The sequence below is a fragment of the Chironomus tepperi genome, unplaced genomic scaffold, assembly GCF_022539635.2.
Source record: "Chironomus tepperi strain 1889 unplaced genomic scaffold, CSIRO-AGI_Ctep_v1 contig_409, whole genome shotgun sequence".
NCBI classification, from domain to species: domain Eukaryota; kingdom Metazoa; phylum Arthropoda; class Insecta; order Diptera; family Chironomidae; genus Chironomus; species Chironomus tepperi.
The window spans coordinates 551,473-571,838 of record NW_027226531.1 but is presented as its reverse complement, the minus strand read 5'-3'; the positions used below and the strand labels follow the sequence as shown (position 1 = coordinate 571,838).

Sequence of the window (20,366 nt, the reverse complement as noted above, 5' to 3'; positions counted from 1 at the left end):
TTTTGGAAACTGAAATTTTTGGCGCTCAATTTGAAATAAATACGATTAAAATTTAGTAGCTAATCTCAGTTTCGTGCCAACATCTTGACATGATGTATAGTGCTTTAATATTTCTACTATTTTTATCAGCAAATGCTGTAGATTCATCTGACGAGTAAGTTGTGTTAAAGGTTATCAATTTGAAATGTATTAAGTTGCGATGACTAAAAATTTGGGATTTCCTCAAATTTTCCATTCAATTCTTACTCATATGTAGCGGTGAAATGGAATTAGTGGCTTGAATGGTAGAGCGTTGGCCTGGATCTCAATTCCAGGTCATGTCTGATTTTCGACGCTCAATTTCCATTTCACTGTTCTAGTTATCAAGCTCGGTTCGTGTGTTGAGTGCTGTTATGAGGTCTTTGGCACATAATGTGCATCCACAGCTAGATATACAAGGATATACCAGTATCTGGATGACGTAATCTTGCTCACACGAATAGTAACTGCGTACATTGCAGGGTACATCAGGTCTTATGACGTACTCGTGTCCTAGCAATGTGCAGAGCTTGCAAGTGCTTCAGATCCCACTATAAACTGTAGATCTAAAGGATATGGTCCAATAGATACAATATCCAACTCATAAGCCTGAACCTTTCATTATTCCATGACATTAATACCTTTCTAATCCACAGATTTACATCAATATGGACTCCAAATGTCATGCAATCAGGAAAAGACTACGAAATTTCATTACTTTCTGAAAACCTCGATAAAAGAACCGAAATTTCATTCCAAATATGCAATTTATATGTAACAACTGGCCTGGCTTCTGATAAGCTACAGATATTAAGATTCCAACCTAATAGTCAAGTTTTTGGTTCCAAAAATAATAAAATTGACATAACACTTCATCGCCGAGTTCCTATTTCCAATGGTACACGTCAGATGTGCATGACACAGACAATTAAGGATGTTAAAACAAGTAAAAAATCATTTAAAACATTAATTCAAACTGATAAGCCTGTCTATGAGCCTGGAAGTGAAATTAAGTATCGAATCATCGTCATTGACAGCAGATTGGGTCCTTATGATGTAAAAAGCATTAAAATTCAACTACTTGATCCAGAAGGTCGGATAGTTAATGAAATTAACGAAAAATTGGACAATTTTGATGGCGTCTATACTGGACAATTTAAATTGGGCAACAAGACTCCATTGGGTGTCTGGAGAATCACAGCAGTTATTGATGAACATCACAAATTAATCAAATCTAAAGAATTCGGTGTCAAAATTTATAAACGACCCAAAATTACTGCATTTGTTACCACTAAAGATGATCATTTACTCACAACTTCCATTCTGAAGCTCTCAATTTATGCTAAAAATATTGCTGGATATTTTGTATCTGGCGATGCTCAATTGACCATTACATGCACAACAACAGGTCAAGTGATTTTATCCGAGTCATTTACCAATATCACTGGCATTCACACTGTTCAATATAAGGCACATGAGGACCTGAAAGCTAATACAACAACAAAACTCGACTATACAGCAACAGTTGTCTTCACAGATCCAGAAAGTGGAATTAGTGCCAATAAGTCCACCAAATTTACAGTTCATGCTGACAATAGTCCTAAAATTGAAGCAAATCATCCAAAAAGATTCTTGCCCGGTTTCCCTTTTGGTATTAAAGTATCCATTTACGATTGGACCGAGAAGTTGATTGAGTCAACAGCAGAAAGAGTCGTTATACGCTTAATATGTCGACTACAAAATGGAGAAATAAGAACAGATGTATATGATAGTGATATAAAGCGTGGTGTGGTTATAGTCAATGCCTTAATTCCGGAAGATGCTGAAGAATTGACAGTAAAAATCCAATATCTTTGGGTTAAGTACGAGAAGGAAATTGAAAAAAGATCTTTTGTCGTGGGAATTAACAAAATTGCTGTGGATTATATGCCAAAATTGTAAATTTTAATTATGAATTAATTATCAATTAATATTTTACCATAATTTAAGTTTAAAATTATCAAGTAATTAAGAAATTATCAAATTAACAACTTATAACTGTTTCTTTAAATTTAAATTTTGATTTCCAAACTCAACTGGCGAAATTCTTCAAAAATTAATCCTCTCGGCTTGTTTTTTACACAATTATATCCTCTCAGTATAAAAAAACGTGTTTTTACAAATATTCAAAAAATTTAAATTAAATAGTGATGAATTAAGTAAATATTCAGTCAGTCAGTGAACTATGAAGCTTAACATTATTTTACATTGACTGGACATCAATTAACGACGGAATGATAGAGGGAATCATCAATAACATCAGATAAAATTACTTTTTTCTGTCATAAAAATATTCACTGAACTTAACTAATTACAATATTTTCTTATCTTTTAAGCCATTTCTCTAAATGTATCCAGAAAACTATCAATACAATCAATTAATTCTTATTTTCTTTTACTTTTTAGTCCAAATTATGGTGATGTAATAAATGTTCACATCCGTGGAGATTCAGAAATTAATCAACTCATTGGAATCGTTATGTCAAGGCACGGAAACATCAAAAGTCATCAAATCTATTGTAATTATCGCATTAACTGTAAATTCAACTTTACCATTAAGGAGGACATGATGCCGGAAGCGAAGGTTGTTGTCTATTATTTAAAGGATAGAATAAACATGTATCATGGTGAAACGACAATTACGACAGCAGAAATGAGTAGAAATACAGTAAGTAGATTGATATATCATAAAGATAAATGAAAAGTTAATCGATCCAAAATCCGGCTGTAAACCGAAGTGACTCTGATGATCAGAGTTGGTAGTCCTTCAATATGGAGGCAACTATGCTATTTTTGGGAGTCGACTCCATTTTTTTTTTGGAGTCGACTCTACAGTGGTTCTTCCTCCATTTTAACAACTATATCTTCTTCTTCCTTCACAGCTTGACATTGATGTTCACTCAAGTACATCCCGAAGACAAATTGAAACCAAAATAAATACACCTGGTTCCAAGGTTTACTTCTATGGATATGACAAGCGACTGACTAAATTATATCAAAAGAATGAAGTCAACAGAGAAGGACTTGCAAGTATCCTTGATGATTTTGATGGAAGTAATAAAGTCACAGTGCTTAATATGGGCAAAAGAAACTGGCATGACTGTACGGATCAGGAGCTTCGAAGGATTAATTTAGGTAGACACGTTATTGGTTATGATTATCCCCCACATCCATTCGAAGATGACGATGAGGTTGTATGTCATGAAGACAATACTGATGATGAACCTGTAACATTTGAGGAATCAGAATCAATGAAACTTGATGATATTGAGGATGATTTTAGATATCCATCAATATTTAAGGACATTGAAGGTTCTTATGGAACTCTTACAAAAGCATTATCAGCTCCTTATCCAAGGAACTCATGGGTAATTTCATCATTCTCATTGAGCAGTAAGCACCAAGGACCTTATCATTGGTCAACATATAATAAACTAGCTATTGGACATCGAAAGGAAGTAACTTTTGATAATCAATTTTATACACAAATTTTATACCCAAAAGTGATTAAGTTTGATGAAATTGCTCAGATTGATGTTTTGGTTTATAATCTTGTCGATTCCTATGAAGCCATTGATGTCGTCATCAGAGTGTCTGCTTATCATTCGGATAAAAATGTAAAATTCTATGATTCAAAGTGCAGTTTAATGTCCAATAGTGAAACATCATTGACTAGAAGCATCAATGTAAAGTACAATAGTCCACAGAAGTTGTCATTCTTCATCCAATCACCTGGAAATGCATCAAATGTTGAAGGAAAAGCTAAAATAAGAATTGACGCTACAGGAGCAGTTAAATCCAGTAGATTTATGGATAAGAAACTGATAGCGCTTCAGATTGAGCCAGTTGGAGTTAAACGAGTAGAATTCATTGCTGCAAATTCAAGTGCAAAACATGAGAATGATGCTGATGATGTTGAGACACGCCAAGTCGTCACAGAAGTGACTAGCAAAGCTAATACACATAAAATTGGAATTGCTGGGGATTTTGATAAAAAGTGAGTATTTGGTTGTTTTTGTGTCCTTTTGTCCCTGTCTGTCCCTATCCGTCGCTGTCTGTCCTTGTCTGTCCCTTCTTCTCTAAGACAGAGTGGCATCCATCTGAGAATTCCATTGAACAATCATCTCATAACTGCAATTAATCCTTTCAGCTTGTATGACACATACTCATTGATTCATCAAACTTACCAACTCAAAGAGAAGGTCGAGAATTTCCGGCAATTGAGACCAAATAATACAAAATCATCAACGGAGGAACTAAATGAACTTTATCAAACAATATTAGCTCAACGGACTGAAAATTGGGTGAGTTTGGATTGGAATTGGAATCAGAGTTAGCAGGACTCATTGAGTTGATGATCTACAGTCCTGCTAACTTTAGTTTCCATAGCTTAATCTCAAATTTAAATGACTTGATTCATTTTAGCACTACAAGAACACATCAGGATATACTGCAATATTCATAGACACTATAGCATCAGCCATGGAAATTGGAGCACTTCCAAAAGACACAGCAATGATTGAAAAGGAATTTGATGTCTTAAAAGCATCACAAAATGAAAATGGAAGCTTTAGTAACTTTGGATATTATCCGGAATTCCAATCAGACCCAACTTCTGTTGAATATTTCCAAACTGCCTTCATTTTGATTCCATTCCTGAAATTCCGAGGATTTATTGCCAAAAATTACGATGACGTCATTGATAAAGGATTTAAGTTCCTAAATGAAGGAAGTAGGAACTTGGAACTGCTTGATAGACAAGCACTTGCAGTTGCTGCACATGTCTATGTACTCAACAATGACAACGATCAAGCACAAAAGCTGTTAAATGAAATTCAACAATCTAGTGACAGTCAAAAATGCTTCAAATATTCAGCAAATGCCACAACTGTAGATGGAACTGGACCTTGTACAACTAGAAAAGCTGTCGAAAGCTTCACAGCAGTTGAACATCAAAACTCTAAATTTAATGTAACTTTAACAACTTTGCCTGGTTTAATTCAAAATGAGAGGATTGTTAGAGTTTGTGCTACATATCAGCACCAAGAAAATTCAACCGAGTCACAGACACTTTTCAGTGTAGTTTATGATGTCGAAATGCCTAGTGGATATATGTATGAAGAGATTGTTAACTATGATACTAATATGGATATTAAGGTAAGATGAAAGCGACACCTAACCTACACCTGACCTACACCTAACCTACACCTGACCTACACCTAACCTACACCTAACCTACACCTAACCTACACCCAACCTACACCTGACCTACACCTAACCTACACCTAACCTACACCCAACCTACACCTGACCTACACCCAACCTACCTAATTAATTGAATTTTTAAATCCTTTCCAGTTTCCTGCAACAAAATCAAGACACGTGCTAATCTACTTCAATGAATTTACACAAGGAACAAGCTATTGTGTTGACATTAAGGCTAAGAAACTTCACAATGTAATTAACATCCAAAATGCTGGTGTTAAAGTTTTTGACTATAATGATCATGGTAAGCAGTTCCGTTTTATTTAATTATACTCAAAATTAAATTGTTTGTCTTTTAGATAATGTCTCGATACTTTTCTATACATTCTCATCTGATGACTGCAAATGACCAGCATAAGTCAACAACCTAGGCAGGGGAGCAACAACTGAAATTGTTAAAATTCTTATAAAATTATTGAAAAATAAAATTAATTTTATTCAAAATTTAATCAAAATATTCACAAACAATCCAACTTTTTTCAGTACATGCTACACCCAATGCCTGATAAGGTCCATACTGTCCTGAATATCGAAGACATTCACCATTTATTTTACCACGAATTGCATCCTTGTTGACCCACTCAATGTCTTTATACAAATCACCTTGAATTGTCCTGTTGGCATTAAAGACATTCCATTGATTGGTCACTAAGTCACGCATTCCATTGATCCATAAGTAGCCACCAGCTATTGACTTCATCACATCCTCAGCGACTTCATGAAAAGCTTCCTCAACAATTTTATCATCAAATATGAAAAGATTCATTCCATTTTTAGCACATGTTCGTCTTCCTTCATCGTACGTATATCCAACATTAATCATGCACATTGACTTGATGTAATTACCACCAACTCTTAGATCTCTTTTATGTAGACATGATGTTGTGTCCAAAAGTGGTTGAATTTCAGTCCTCTTGTGATGTTCACAAATGAACCAAAGTGCACTTGTGCATGGTTCTGGCTGTGCTTGATATGGACCATATGCACCTGAGAATTTAAGGCAGTTGCCAGCTATGAATCTGCTATACAATGTGACATCTCTACTCAGTGGTCCTTTAATTGATCCATCAGCATTAAATATTTTGAATCTTTTTGCATGTCCATCACGTTTACCATTAATCCATACAGATCCACGTGGATAGCTTGCAAGTAAGACAGTTACTGCATCATAAAGCTGTGTCTCAACTGTGTAGTCATCGATGATGAATAAATTCATGTTATAGCTTGCACATTTCTCCCTTGCTGCGTCGTATGTTGATGCTGCATGCACAAGACATACTGATTTTAGGTAATTTGGTCCATCAAATAAATCCTTCTTTTGGCTGCAAACTTCGACCTTTGGTTGTGGTGCGGATGTGTCCAATTGACTGACTTTTATTGGCTCTGGTTGAGTTTGAGTTGATTTGAGTGATTCGAGCTTCTTTACAGCTGCAGTTTCTGACATCTTAACTGTCGATCCATCGTAAAATTTCAAATTATTTGGATTTATTATGGCACGTTTGTCACATGTGACGTATTCTTTGGATGTACAGGCTTTATTGACAATATCCCACCATAAATCAGCATCACAGACTTTCCTGACTGGTATTCCATGTGAGCAGTGGTAGTAGCTGAAGTATTCAATATAATTAGTATTTACAGACAATCCAGACAGTCAGAGACAGGACAGGACAGAGACAGGACAGAGACAGGACAGAGACAGGACAGAGACAGGACAGAGACAGGACAGAGACAGGACAGAGACAGGACAGAGACAGGACAGAGACAGGACAGAGACAGGACAGAGACAGGACAGAGACAGGACAGAGACAGGACAGAGACAGGACAGAGACAGGACAGAGACAGGACAGAACAGAGACAGGACAGACAGAGACAGGACACGCAGGACAGACAGACAGTCAGTCACATAAATACTCACACTTTACAATCGACCGGATCTGCTACAAAAACTGGACTTTTGACATCATCAACATCAGGACACCAATAATCTCGATGACATTTAGCCTCTCCAGGTGATAAGCATTCAAACTTTGTCGGACTAAAGTGAAGACCAGCTGAACATGACCAAACTTCTTTGTCTTTACCATGATAAGTGATAAAGGAATTGCAATCGTATGGATCTGGGAATTTGTCAATAGATGAAGCTGTTAATAGCTGTAATGCTATTATAATGGATGTGATAAGCGACTTCATGGCTATTAAGCTGTAGACGTCTGAAAATTGAATGATGATGTAGGAACATCAAATTGTGACTATATACTGAATAATTCTCTCAGAGAATTTAAGCTGTTCGCATTTATTTTGACAAAATTACTGACTGTATACATAAGCAGCACAAGACAAAATATCAAGGTTATCGTTCATTGACACTAAAAAATCCCCAAAAAAAATTTAATCAAAATATTCACAAACAATCCAACTTTTTTCAGTACATGCTACACCCAATGCCTGATAAGGTCCATACTGTCCTGAATATCGAAGACATTCACCATTTATTTTACCACGAATTGCATCCTTGTTGACCCACTCAATGTCTTTATATAATTCACCTTGTATTGTCCTGTTGGCATTAAAGACATTCCATTGATTGGTCACTAAGTCACGCATTCCATTGATCCATAAGTGACCACCTGCCCATGTCTTTAATAGATCTTCAGATGATTTATGGAATGACTTTTCATCCGACTTGTCACGAAATATAAAAAGATTCATTCCATATTTTGAGCATTGACGTGTTGCTTCCTCATATGTATAGGCAGTGCTGATAACGCACATTGACTTGATGTATGAATCATTAAGCTTTAAATCTCTTTTATGTGTGCATGCAGATGTATCTAATTTTGGTGGATTTTCAGTTTTTTGATAATGTTCACAGACTGGCCATGGTGCATCTGTACATGGTCCAGGTAAGGCTTGATATACACCATAAGTTCCTGTATATTTCAGGCAATCACCACTCGCGTACTTGCTGTAAAAATCAACACCACTATGAAGTGGTCCACGAGCAGTTCCATCAGGATTTAAGACCTTCCACTTCTTTCCTTGACCTTCGCGTCTTCCATTAATCCAGACAGTCCCACGTGCATGATTAACAGCAACAAGATTCATGATTGCGTCATTAAATTGAGCCTCGACTGTTTCGTCATCAATTATGAATAAATTCATGTTATTTTCAGCACATTTCTTCATAGCTGCATCATAAGCCAATCCAACACTGACAACACAAACTGATTTTAGGTAATTTGGTCCATCAAACAGATCCTTTTTGATGTTGCAGACTTCCAATTTTGGCTTTTCAGTTGCCGTCGTGATTACTTCAATTTCATTATCAAAATTAAGGTTTAATTGTGTGCGTTTGTCGCATGTGACTGAATCTTCTGCTACACATTCATGCTTTATGTAATCCCAATAGAGGTCAGAGTCGCATGATGTCTTGTTTGGTGTTCCATTGGAGCATATGAAGTAACTGTAATGAAATAAGGTAAATTAGATTTAATTTTGTGAATTGACAAGGATAAGGCAGCATCAGAGCTAACTTCAGATGATGTCTTTGGGAGGTCATGGATCTGTACGGCAAGTGAAGTAAGCATTAGGCAAGTTAGAAAGATTCTTGAACAGCACAAAGCGACCATCAGGGTAACTTCGAGTCTTTCCGTTAATGTCAATGTTTAGTTACCCCAACAAATATGCTGTGCTGTTCGGGGTTGTCGAATTTAGTTGAAAAATTTGCAAAAATTTAGGTAAAATTCAGGAAATTCTCATTAAAGGTTTCCTCACAGTGACGGAGCTGTTTAGGGCTTATTAGCCCGAGCAACACACAACAGTCACTAGGACACCGCTACATCGATGTGCTTACGACAATAATATGATGGACTCAATATCCAAAAAGGCCTTAATAACAATAGCCACCGACTTTGTTGACGGCAAGAGATCGTCGAGGTTTGGTCGAGGTTTGGTCGAGGTTTGGTCGAGGTTTGGTCGAGGTTTGGTCGAGGTTTGGTCAAGGTTTGGTCAAGGTTTGGTCGAGGTTTGGTCGAGGTTTGGTCAAGGTCTGGTCGAGGTTTGGTCGACGTTCAGTCTAAGTTTGCTCAAGGTAGACTCAAAAGTAGTCTCAAGTCAAAATAAAAATGTAACTAAATTACCTGCGGCAATCGACAGCATCAGCAACATAAACTGGATTTGCAGGATCATCAACCTTTGGACACCAATAATCTTGATGACATTTAGCCTCAGCCGGTGCTTCACATTTAAATGTTATTGGACTAAAATGTAAACCCTCAGCACATGACCACACCTGTTTAGGATTATAGCTGTACATAAATGATTCACAGTCATATGGATGTGGAATTCGTTCACTATCATCTGATGTAGACGTTGATGTGATGATTAAAATCAAGACTATGATTGATAACTTCATAATTTAAGTTTGGTCGTGTGCTAATAAATCAACAGACTGAAGTCATAATTTGTATAATATACAGCTATTATCTGCTGTGCCTATATACTTTTTTATTTGTGAGATTTTGACTCTCTTTACACACATTTATTGGCAAGAGATTGCAAATACAGAATATAATGCCTTGATTCTATGCCTGAACCTCTCATTTCTTAACTGTTTTTCAACTGATTAGACATCAGTTGATGTTTTTGTGACACATAACCTCAAAAAATCATGAAGATTTTTACTAAAATAATAAGTTTGTTGATTCTTGCATCATCTACAGCTAGTGCCAATAAACTACCAGTGTCCAACAACTGTGAAGCCTTCATTTACAGTTCAAATCCTAAACAGATTTGGTTCTGTCCACCTGGACTTCATTTTAGTCCAACTAAATTCAAATGTATGCAACCAGCTGAAGCTAGATGTCAAGAGGATTATTGGTGTCCAAGTGTTGATGATCCTAGAAGTCCTGTGTTTGTGGCTGATGCGGAGGATTGTAGATTGTAAGTAGATAAGTTTATGCTTAATATCAAGCTGTTGGGCATGAGTATACTCAATCAAGTATACTTTTGGACATGAGTATACTCAATCAAGTATACTTTTGGCATGAGTATACTCAATCAAGTATACTTTGGACATGAGTATACTCAATCAAGTATACTTTGGACATGAGTATACTCAATCAAGTATACTTTTGGGCATGAGTATACTCAATCAAGTATACTTTGGACATGAGTATACTCAATCAAGTATACTTTGGACATGAGTATACTCAATCAAGTATACTTTGGACATGAGTATACTCAATCAAGTATACTTTGGACATGACTATACTCAATCAAGTATACTTTTGGGCATGAGTATACTCAATCAAGTATACTTTTGGCATGAGTATACTCAATCAAGTATACTTTGGACATGAGTATACTCAATCAAGTATACTTTTGGGCATGAGTATACTCAATCAAGTATACTTTGGACATGAGTATACTCAATCAAGTATGCTGTATTCACATCCAGTCATATCAATTTATATCTTAAAAATAGATTATAACCTCAAAAATCTTATTGCAGCTACTACCAATGTTCTAATGGCATTCCTGTCAAAAAGTCATGTCCATATGGTCAATGGTGGGACATCCTCAACAATCGATGCAACAGCAAAGCCAATCTTGTTGTCTGTGACAAGAGAACAATCTACAATCCATCAACCAAGAAATACAGCTCACAATTAATCAACGAACCAAAATTGGAAGTCTGCAACATCAAAAAGGACCTATTTGATGGACCAAATTACCTAAAATCAGTTTGTGTTGTCAGTGTTGGATTAGCTTATGATGCAGCACAGAAGAAATGTGCTGAAAATAACATGAATTTATTCATAATTGATGACGAAACAGTCGAGGCTCAATTTAATGACGCAATCATGAATCTTGTTGCTGTTAATCATGCACGTGGGACTGTCTGGATTAATGGAAGACGCGAAGGTCAAGGAATGGACTTTGATGTTTTTGATGCTAATGGAACTGCAATTGGACCGTTGTATAGTGGTGTTGATTTTTATAGCAAGTACGCAAGTGGAGATTGCCTGAAATATACAGGACAATATGGACCATATCAAGCCTTACCTGGACCATGTACAGATGCACCATGGCCAGTCTGTGAACATTACAAGCAGACAGAAACTCATCCACATACAGACACAGCTGGTTGCACACATAGACGTGATTTAACAACCAATGGAGTTTACATCAAGTCAGTTTGCGTCGTGGCTACTTCTTATGCTTATGATGATGCCAGAAGACATTGTTCTAAGCTAGGAATGAACCTCTTTGTTATTGACAGTGAAGCTGTTGAGGAAGAATTTCATAGGTCATGTGAAGATCTATTAAAGACATGGGCAGGTGGTCACTTATGGATCAATGGAATGCGTGACTTAGTGACCAATCAATGGAATGTCTTTAATGCCAACAGGACAATTCAAGGTGAATTATATAAAGACATTGAGTGGGTCAACAAGGATGCAATTCGTGGTAAAACAAATGGTGAATGTCTTCGATATTCAGGACAGTATGGACCTTATCAGGCATTGGGTGTAGCATGTACTGAAAAAAGTTGGATTGTTTGTGAATATTTTGATTAAAAATTTAGTAAAATTAATTTTATTTTCAATAATTTTATAAGAATTTTAACAATTTCAGTTGTTGCTTCCCATACCTTATGATGGTACTTTGCAGTCATCAGATGAGAATGTATAGAAAAGTATCGAGAGATTTACTCAACTGACTTTAATTATTTTTCACAAGCTTATCTCCTCTCTCGGTCAGTAATCAGTCATAAAATTGGAATGTTTGTGATTAAACCTGTTTAAGGATGAACTGTAAAATGAAATTTTTAATATTTTGTGGATTATTTGTGCTTTTAATGCCAACATTAGCTCAAAATACTGAAGTATGTAGCTTGTGCCTGACAATTTAGAATCAATAATTAAATTGTGATGAAAAATATTTTTTTTTTTTATTTTTTTTTGCTGTAAGTTTTTAAATATTTTATCTAATTTGGGTTAGTAAATGTTAATAAAATGTCAATAATAGTTTAGGGAACTTGTGGGAGAATTGCTGCTGGACGGTCAAATATTTACGGAGGAAATTATGCCGTACGTGGGCTTTTCCCATGGTGAGATAAAATAAATTTTATTTCTCAAAAATTCTCTCAAAAATTAAAAAAATTCTCTCTTAAGGGCGGCTGTGCTGATGAATAAAAAAGGAATTAAATTTTGTGGAGGAACACTTTTGACAAATAAGTTTGTGTTGACAGGTGAGATTTAATTCTGATTTTATCATTACCTCAGTTCTATTGAATTATAGCGGCCATTTTTATTTAAGTAAGCAATAACAATGTGATTTTTCATTGTTTTACAGTGAATTTCAATGTTTTACAACATTTTTAAGTTGTTTAAATATTTTTTAATGTATGACAATGTTCCTAAAATGTTTTTTCATTGTTTTCAATGTTTTTCAATGTATTTACAATGTTTTTTAATAGTTTTAAATGTTTATAGATTGTTTTGCCATGTTTTTAGAGTGTTTTGCAATGTTTTTTATATTTTTTTACAAATGTTTGTCAATGTTTAACAATATTTTCTGATCAAAGTTTGAATTTGTTGTAACCGTTGAAAAGTTTAAATTACAAAAGTCCGTTAAATGAGGAAATTCATACATTTGTTGTATTTAATCCTTACTGGATCTTGTTCTTAACACATTATAATGTTTTCCTATTTCTCACTGTAGCTGCTCATTGCATACACGGCAAGGAAGATCTGCACAAGTATACGACTGATAATATTACAGTTGTTTTGGGCGCACATAACTTTAATGTAGATGAACCTGGACGAGTTTATTCAGAAATTTCCAGTATAAATGTTCATGAAGACTGGAATACAACATCAGAGTCACATGATGCAGACATTGCAATGCTGACTTTGAAAGAAAATGTCCGATTCAGTTCATATATCCAGCCTATATGCTTAATTCCTCCTGAATCAAATATTGCTGAAATAACGTATGGATATGCAGTCGGATATGGACTCAATGAAAATCGAAATCTTGAAAATGTTTTAAAATATGTTAAAATGCCAATTGAATTAAGCAATGAAGAATGCTTTTATACAAATCATGTACTTTTGTCACTGTCAAGTCGTCGAACTTTTTGTGCTGGTGATCGTAATGGATCCGGTGTTTGTCAAGGTGATAGTGGAAATGGATTATTTGTAAAATACCGTGGAGTTCATTATCTTCGAGGAATTGTGTCAGCGTCAATCGCAGATCCTGAAGGTTGTGATACTTACAACTATGCAGTGTTCACAAATGTCATAAAATTTCATGAATGGATTAAAAATATAATCTATCAAAGGCAAGAATTCTCTCTTGGGCTGATTTCTTTAGAAAGGTACAATATATGTTCACCACTAATGTGGTACTTACTTTCTTGTAGCATTGCTCCTAAGTGAAATTTACAACAAAAGACATTCCATTTAAGTCTGTTGCTGGCTTTGTCACATAGTTTGAGCAAATTTCACGTTAGGATGATATTTTTAATTCATGAAAGTGTCTCAAGAATTATTGGGACTTGAATCCATACAAAACTCAAAGTCGACTTCAAGTTCGGCTATTGTTACATGCTGTCCATTCATTAATAATTAGAAAATTATTAAATCGCATTAATACTAATTCTATCTTTTCACTAATTTTAGTCATTGTATAGCCGTTATTGGATCCCGATTTATATTACCCGAATCAAATTATTCAGCATTTCTTGTAACAAGCAACAGCAATGATGCAGTAATTAATATTGATATTGGTCAAAACAATGGGATGACTTTTAAAGATTTAGACGACAGATCATTTGATACAGCAACTTTTGAAGTAAGTTAATTAAGTTATTATATAATTGACTCGGTGTCACCGGGTGACTTGAAGACTCAATGCTTCGGTGACTCTATGGCTCTGTGTCTCTATGACTCTGTGATGTCGCTCTGTGTTGTGTCTTTGTTTTTTCTGTGCCTTTGTGGCTCTGTGTTGTGTCTTTTAGTCTTTGTGGCTCTGTAGCAATGTATTTCTGTGCCTCTGTATCTCTGCATTTTGTCTTTGAGTCTCTGTGTCTCTGTGTTACATCACAATTCAGTTATTAATAATACTCATTACTTCCAGACTCCATCAACTCTTCCCAACAATCTTGAATTGTCTGTAGAAGTGAATGGACATGGAGAACAGTCAGTTGATCTTATTAACATGGCAAAAAGTCCAATTATCTTCATTCAATTTGATAAGCCGATCTATAAAGCTGGAGAATTATTTAAATTTCAAGCATTTGTTCTTGATCGTAAGCTAATTCCACTACAGAGTCACGGAACTATGACAGCAACCATTACTAAAGCTGATAATCCAAACGCCAGAATCAAAGTTGATGGCCTTGATAAAATTGATGAATTTGGTGTTTATGAAGCTTCTGCAACCATTCCACAAACAGCAAGTCCTGGTTTATGGACCATAAATGTTGAAGTTGACAACCGTAAAGTCTCAAAATCATTTCAAATTCAGCAACAACAACAATATGACGACGAAGTGTTCATAGAAGTCCAAGATGCTGTTGCCTTTGTCGATCGTAAAATTTATCTGATTCTGCACACAAAGGAGGCATCAGGACGAAGTGCAAGTATACATTTAGATGCTAAATTCGTAAATGCATCCATCAGTGAGATCACCAAGGTTGTCAAGAATCAAGATTTAAAAACAACCAAAACTGTCTTTGCACTTGACATCCAGGAAGATTTAAGCATAAGATCCCCAACGGCTGACATGAAACTTAAATTTACAGCAATTGTCACTCAAACATCAACAGGAAAAACTACAACTGTTGAGAAGGAAATCCTCATGAGATATAAAGGCAGAAATACAATTCAAATTATCAGGAAGAAGTACTTTAAGCCTGGCTATAAATATCCAATAAAAGCCCGTGTTAATACACTTGATGGTAAACCAGAAAATGAATTTAATCAGCTAGTAACGACCATCAAATACATATCAAGAAGCAACACAGAAAATGAGAAAGTTTTCCATACAAATCTCAAAAATGGTGAAACTGTCTACTTTTTGGAACCGAGTCATGACACGAGAAAGATTCAAATTTTGATGGAAATTGCAGATACAAAGCATACGGAGGAAGTCGCGGTGTTCCCAGGTACCAATGAGTATATGCAGGCTACCGTCCTTACAAAAAGGTATGTTGTTATTATGACATCCTTACTTCTTATTGTCAGGCGGTTTATCACGAGTGTACCTAATGGAAGGGGTTTTAGGGTTCAAACTATCATATATCAAAAAATGTTTGAGTTTCCAATATCAAATGGTAATGCCTTGAAAAAGCGCTAGCAAATTGAATCCAATTCCCTATCCCCACCTTTCCAGGATATGTCCTTACTCCCGAACATCCTCTACTAGGACCCTAAATTACCTAAATGAGCGTGTTGATTAATATAATTAATCAATATTCTCCTTAAGGATACTCAATTATCTGAAAATTTGTGCTCTATGTCTGTTCGGGTGCATTGTGTTGCTCAGAATATTATTAAATCAACTGCAACCTAACTTACTTTTCTATTCTCTATTTCAGTCCATCAATTGGATCAAAAGTTCGTATAAAAGTTCAATCAACGGAAGATATGGAGGAACTTCACTTGATTGTTTTTGGATTAAATGGTGTTGTGATGCAAGAAACCTTCTCAGATTCAGCAGGACATGATTTATATGAGATCAGTATGGAAGTAACAAATGATATGAAGCCTGAAGCACGTGGACTTGTATTTTATTCTCGATTAGATGGCGGTGAATTAGTTTATGATGAATTTTCCATTAGTCTTGGATTTTCTGTTGATAATTCTGTAAGTTTAGTTTCTTGGATTATTGGATTGGTTGCTTGTTATCAGAGTTTATAGTCGATTTGAGTTTTGTGTGGAATAATCGACCCAACTTCATGTAAATTTGGGTCGACTGCGAGCTCTGCTTGTTATTATATGAGAATATAGTATTTGACGTATTCTAAGGCTCTTAATCAGCTCTTGAGACCATGTTCTTTGGCTCCTAGAGCCTGTAAATTAGTTATGCATGCTCAATACTTGCCCAACATTAACCGAGTCGCACAGAGAATGTCTGATGTTGACTCTTTCCTTCAAACCCTATTGACTGTTCTGAATATTAATGAATTTAGTGATTTTAATGCCTGAGCGACAAAAGGCTCAGTTTGGCAGTATTATGGAGATGCCATGATGGGTTCATGGATCATAAACTCCATGACAGCATGTTCTTTGCTTGTTAGGAACTGCCTAAGGAAGTATATCGTAGATTTAGCTATATGTCATAGTCTATAGAATGAATTGTATCATTATGGTCAAGGATTGATGGACCAAGCAATCAACTTCCAGTATCCTAAAGCACAAATCACGCTATAACTAGTTAATCCTCAATTTATATCTAATTCTAATTCTAATCTCCTTTATAGCTTGATATAACTGCGCCTGAAACAGCAGAGCCAGAAACACCAACTGATATCCAAGTAAAAACTGAAGAAGGATCACGAGTCTACCTGATAGCTATAAATACCAAGTCAGCATTAATCAGTCGAGACAATGAAATCTCCAGAACATCAATTTATGATGAAATTACATATTATTTAAATGAAAAGCATCCGTTGCCTGAAAATTATCATTTTGAAAAGTTGAATGCCTTTATATTGGAACCGCTTAAAAATGGAAATACTTTATCATCAAGATCAGGTTTTAACGACATTGATGAGCCAGTCAAACAGCCACAAAGGGATAAAAGAAGCCTTGAATCAGTTCAAAAGTATTATCCAGAATTGGTACCGGAATTAAAGTACACTGCCGACACTAGTGAGCCACACACAAAACAGATTAAATTTCCAGACATAACAGCAACATGGCGAATTTTGGGTATTTCTGTACATCCAACAAAAGGTTTAACCGTTGTTAAAACACAGCCTGAAATATCAGTTAAAGGAACAATTAAGCATAAAGTGAATTTACAACTGTCTGGAACAACATCAATCAAAACGGATGAGATGCACAAAATAACTGTCATAGCTGAAAACTTAAATCCATCCTTAACAATAAGCGGAACTATTGTTATCACTGCTGTGGATGGAAACTTACACACAGGCAATGAAATTCCACAGAAAGGCTACAAAACATGTATCGATAGAAGAGTTGTGTCAGGTATACAATTTCCAGTCACTTTAACACAACAGCGACCATCAATATCCCGTCATTTTTACATCAGTGCCAAAAGTCTTGAACAAATCAAGTTAAAAGCAACATTTAACGGTCAAGTTGCAGCTGAAACTGATAAACTAATTGATGTAAAAGACTCGAAGGAATTAAAGACGTCACTAATCAGCACTCGATTGGTAGAAGATGAGCCGGTCAGTTATATTAAAGTGACCGAAAAGGAGGTTGGAGATATAAACACAAATCCTACATTTGTAGGCGTTCATGGAAATTTACTTGGACCAGCATTATTTGGATTGGAGGAAGTTTGGTAAGTAAATGTTATGTCTGATTCAATCCATGATAATCCCTACACTGAAATCCCTGACATGAATCATCAATAATTGAATTACTTTTCAATTATTCTATTTATAGCCGACAGTACATGTACCTCGAAGAAGAAATAGTTTTGAAATTCGCAACAGATGTCATAATCTCCAACTATTTCGATTTTATTGGAAATCCAGACCATCCAAAGGCAACAGACGCGCAAAATAGAATTAATGATAATGGAACAGAAGTTGCTAATATTCTTAAAAATTTGCCAAATCGTGATAAAAATCTTAGAAAGTTGGCTTTTATCGCTGGAGTTCTGATTGATGCCAATACTACAAAATACCTTGATGCATCGAAATTAGTTTCTAAAACACTCGATTACATTAAATCTCAACAGTATAATTCAGGAGATTTCACATATAATGCTGCATTTGATGATCACAAGGATATTAGTCCATCAGTTCGGAAATATATTCAAACTGCATCGATTGTTGAAACAATGTCTAAAAATCCTCAATACAGAAGTCAATACTTAAATGAGACTAACAAATCACTTAACTATTTATTGGACAGAAATAAGCGAGATTCAAATGTATATAAAGGTGACCATCTTATCAGTATGACTGCTTATATATTAGCACTTAATGGTAATCAACAAAGGGCAAATCATTTCCTAAGCAAACTCAACCATGGCTATAAGAGCCCAAGGAGATACTTAAAACATTACTCATTGTTTGTTCAGTCTTTATCTTACATAATTCGTGCCAAAATTTTGGTCAATCAAGATCCAAAAGAACAAGTTGAATGGCTGTTAAAATACCGAAATGCTGACGGAGCCTTCTTCTCACCATACGATACAGTTTTGGGTCTACAAGCACTTTATGACTATACAAAATATCGACGATATTCACCGAGACCATTTGTGTTTCATGCCAATAATAATGACACTTATTCTGAGTCATCCGAATCCATTAAATATCAACTGATTGATCTAAATGACAATTTGAGTACACGTGACCAAGATCTAGGATATATAAATCTATATCAGGAAACTCTTAATGACACAGTTGTAAGTAATTCAATCTCAAATGTTGAAACAGTTGTTAGGAAAGGAAGGTGGGAAGACACATTAGAAATTGAAGTCAAATATGAATTTAGACCAGCTGATCGAGAATTGGGAAACAGCATTTTAACCTTAGAAGTTGATTTACCAGTTGGATATGCTCATTATAATAATGCTCAAGAAGTAAGAATTCCAAATTATATTTTAAACTATAAATTCTAAATTTGTCGTTTTTCAGGCTGTTGGATACAAAAATGGTGGAACTACTTTGGTCTTCCATTTCAGCAACAAAGAAAAAAATAGAGGATATACCCAAAAAATTACAGTTGTTAAAGATCCAAATGTTGAGAGTTACTACAAACCGCTAACTATCAAGTTTTATGACTACTATCGACCAAGTAAGTGGCAACATAGGCAGAGTTGGTAGGGACATTTGAGAGTTTGACTCATGGAATTCCAGACGGTCAGACAGACAGTCAAGTAGTCAAACTCTCAAATATCCCTGCCAACACTGAGCACATAATTGATATTTACTAAAAATTAATCCTATTTCAGATATAAAGGATATTTACAAGTATGACGTGTATTGTACAGTCTCATAAAGCTGGTTAGGAGTCGTCCCCTGATTATCCCTTTCCCCCGCATGCTCCCTAAGAGCGCTACGTAATGGACGTGTTAAATATCCTTTTTTTATTGTTTTTTTGTACTCAAATAATCATTTGATAATCTAGGACCAATTTCTCCGGTGATTATACTGTACAATATGGTATAGATACACCAATGGTGAGGTACAAACCTGGCATGATTAAGTGCACCGCACCAATGATGCAGCATTAGTACCATCACACTTCTACATCGTTCTATAGGGGCACAATTGCTGTATCTATACCGCGCTGTACCTTACCATTCCATCACCGGAGAATTCGGTCCTTAAGCAGTTCTTGTCTTTTCAATTTTCAATTATTTTATATTTTGAGCTAAAATAAGTAAAAATATGCAAAAAATTTAAATTGAAATTATTAATATAATTCAGGTCATTTGTCCTTGTGCCTGTCATTCCGCTCTAAGCTCAACTCCTGTTTCCCACCATGCTTGGTAAGAGTTAAGTTCTTTACATTTAATCTCATTTCAATCTTGTCGTTCAGGTAAGTCGTCACATTGAATCTCATCGTCTTCTTCTGAATCATAATTTACACTAAATTGATCACCAGAAGATCTGATTTTTCTACTTCCAACATGATGATTTTGAATATTTTCATCCAAATTTACACTGTCATCACACAAGACTGCAACAGTTAGGCACACGACAAATATATAAAAAACTTTCATTTTAATGATTTTTACAGAAATGATAATGAAGATGTTGACTGACTCTAAATTATATAAATTAAGAATTAAGTGAGGGGAAATTCTCATTTTTAAGA

General features: G+C 35.3%; 5 protein-coding genes across 5 annotated transcripts; 3 read left to right on the top strand and 2 right to left on the bottom strand.

Moving 5' to 3' along the window:
• The first annotated feature begins 80 nt into the window (after nt 1–80).
• On the top strand, nt 81–5,769 carry LOC139096941 (thioester-containing protein 1 allele R1-like). Its single transcript, XM_070648695.1, has 8 exons — nt 81–154; nt 675–1,955; nt 2,464–2,725; nt 2,940–4,054; nt 4,208–4,361; nt 4,483–5,214; nt 5,416–5,566; nt 5,622–5,769. The coding sequence occupies exons 1-8, from the start codon at nt 90–92 to the stop codon at nt 5,669–5,671; spliced, it is 3,810 nt and encodes a 1,269-aa protein (XP_070504796.1). The 5' UTR covers nt 81–89; the 3' UTR covers nt 5,672–5,769.
• LOC139096943 (uncharacterized) lies at nt 5,751–7,619 on the bottom strand. The gene is made up of 2 exons (XM_070648697.1): nt 7,241–7,619; nt 5,751–6,932 (listed from the first exon to the last, which is right to left on the bottom strand). The coding sequence occupies exons 1-2, from the start codon at nt 7,513–7,515 to the stop codon at nt 5,768–5,770; spliced, it is 1,440 nt and encodes a 479-aa protein (XP_070504798.1). The 5' UTR covers nt 7,516–7,619; the 3' UTR covers nt 5,751–5,767.
• On the bottom strand, nt 7,603–9,772 carry LOC139096944 (uncharacterized). The gene is made up of 2 exons (XM_070648699.1): nt 9,465–9,772; nt 7,603–8,788 (listed from the first exon to the last, which is right to left on the bottom strand). Exons 1-2 carry the CDS (start codon nt 9,737–9,739, stop codon nt 7,714–7,716), a joined length of 1,350 nt encoding a protein of 449 aa, XP_070504800.1. The 5' UTR covers nt 9,740–9,772; the 3' UTR covers nt 7,603–7,713.
• Nucleotides 9,773–9,920: 148 nt separating this feature from the next.
• Nucleotides 9,921–11,938, top strand: LOC139096910 (uncharacterized). Its single transcript, XM_070648664.1, has 2 exons — nt 9,921–10,266; nt 10,838–11,938. Exons 1-2 carry the CDS (start codon nt 9,995–9,997, stop codon nt 11,904–11,906), a joined length of 1,341 nt encoding a protein of 446 aa, XP_070504765.1. The 5' UTR covers nt 9,921–9,994; the 3' UTR covers nt 11,907–11,938.
• Nucleotides 11,939–12,001: 63 nt separating this feature from the next.
• LOC139096904 (thioester-containing protein 1 allele R1-like) lies at nt 12,002–20,021 on the top strand. The gene is made up of 11 exons (XM_070648659.1): nt 12,002–12,214; nt 12,363–12,439; nt 12,504–12,580; nt 13,054–13,711; nt 14,016–14,187; nt 14,473–15,542; nt 15,935–16,202; nt 16,820–17,874; nt 17,979–19,125; nt 19,181–19,340; nt 19,498–20,021. Exons 1-11 carry the CDS (start codon nt 12,137–12,139, stop codon nt 19,542–19,544), a joined length of 4,809 nt encoding a protein of 1,602 aa, XP_070504760.1. The 5' UTR covers nt 12,002–12,136; the 3' UTR covers nt 19,545–20,021.
• Nucleotides 20,022–20,366: the final 345 nt, after the last annotated feature.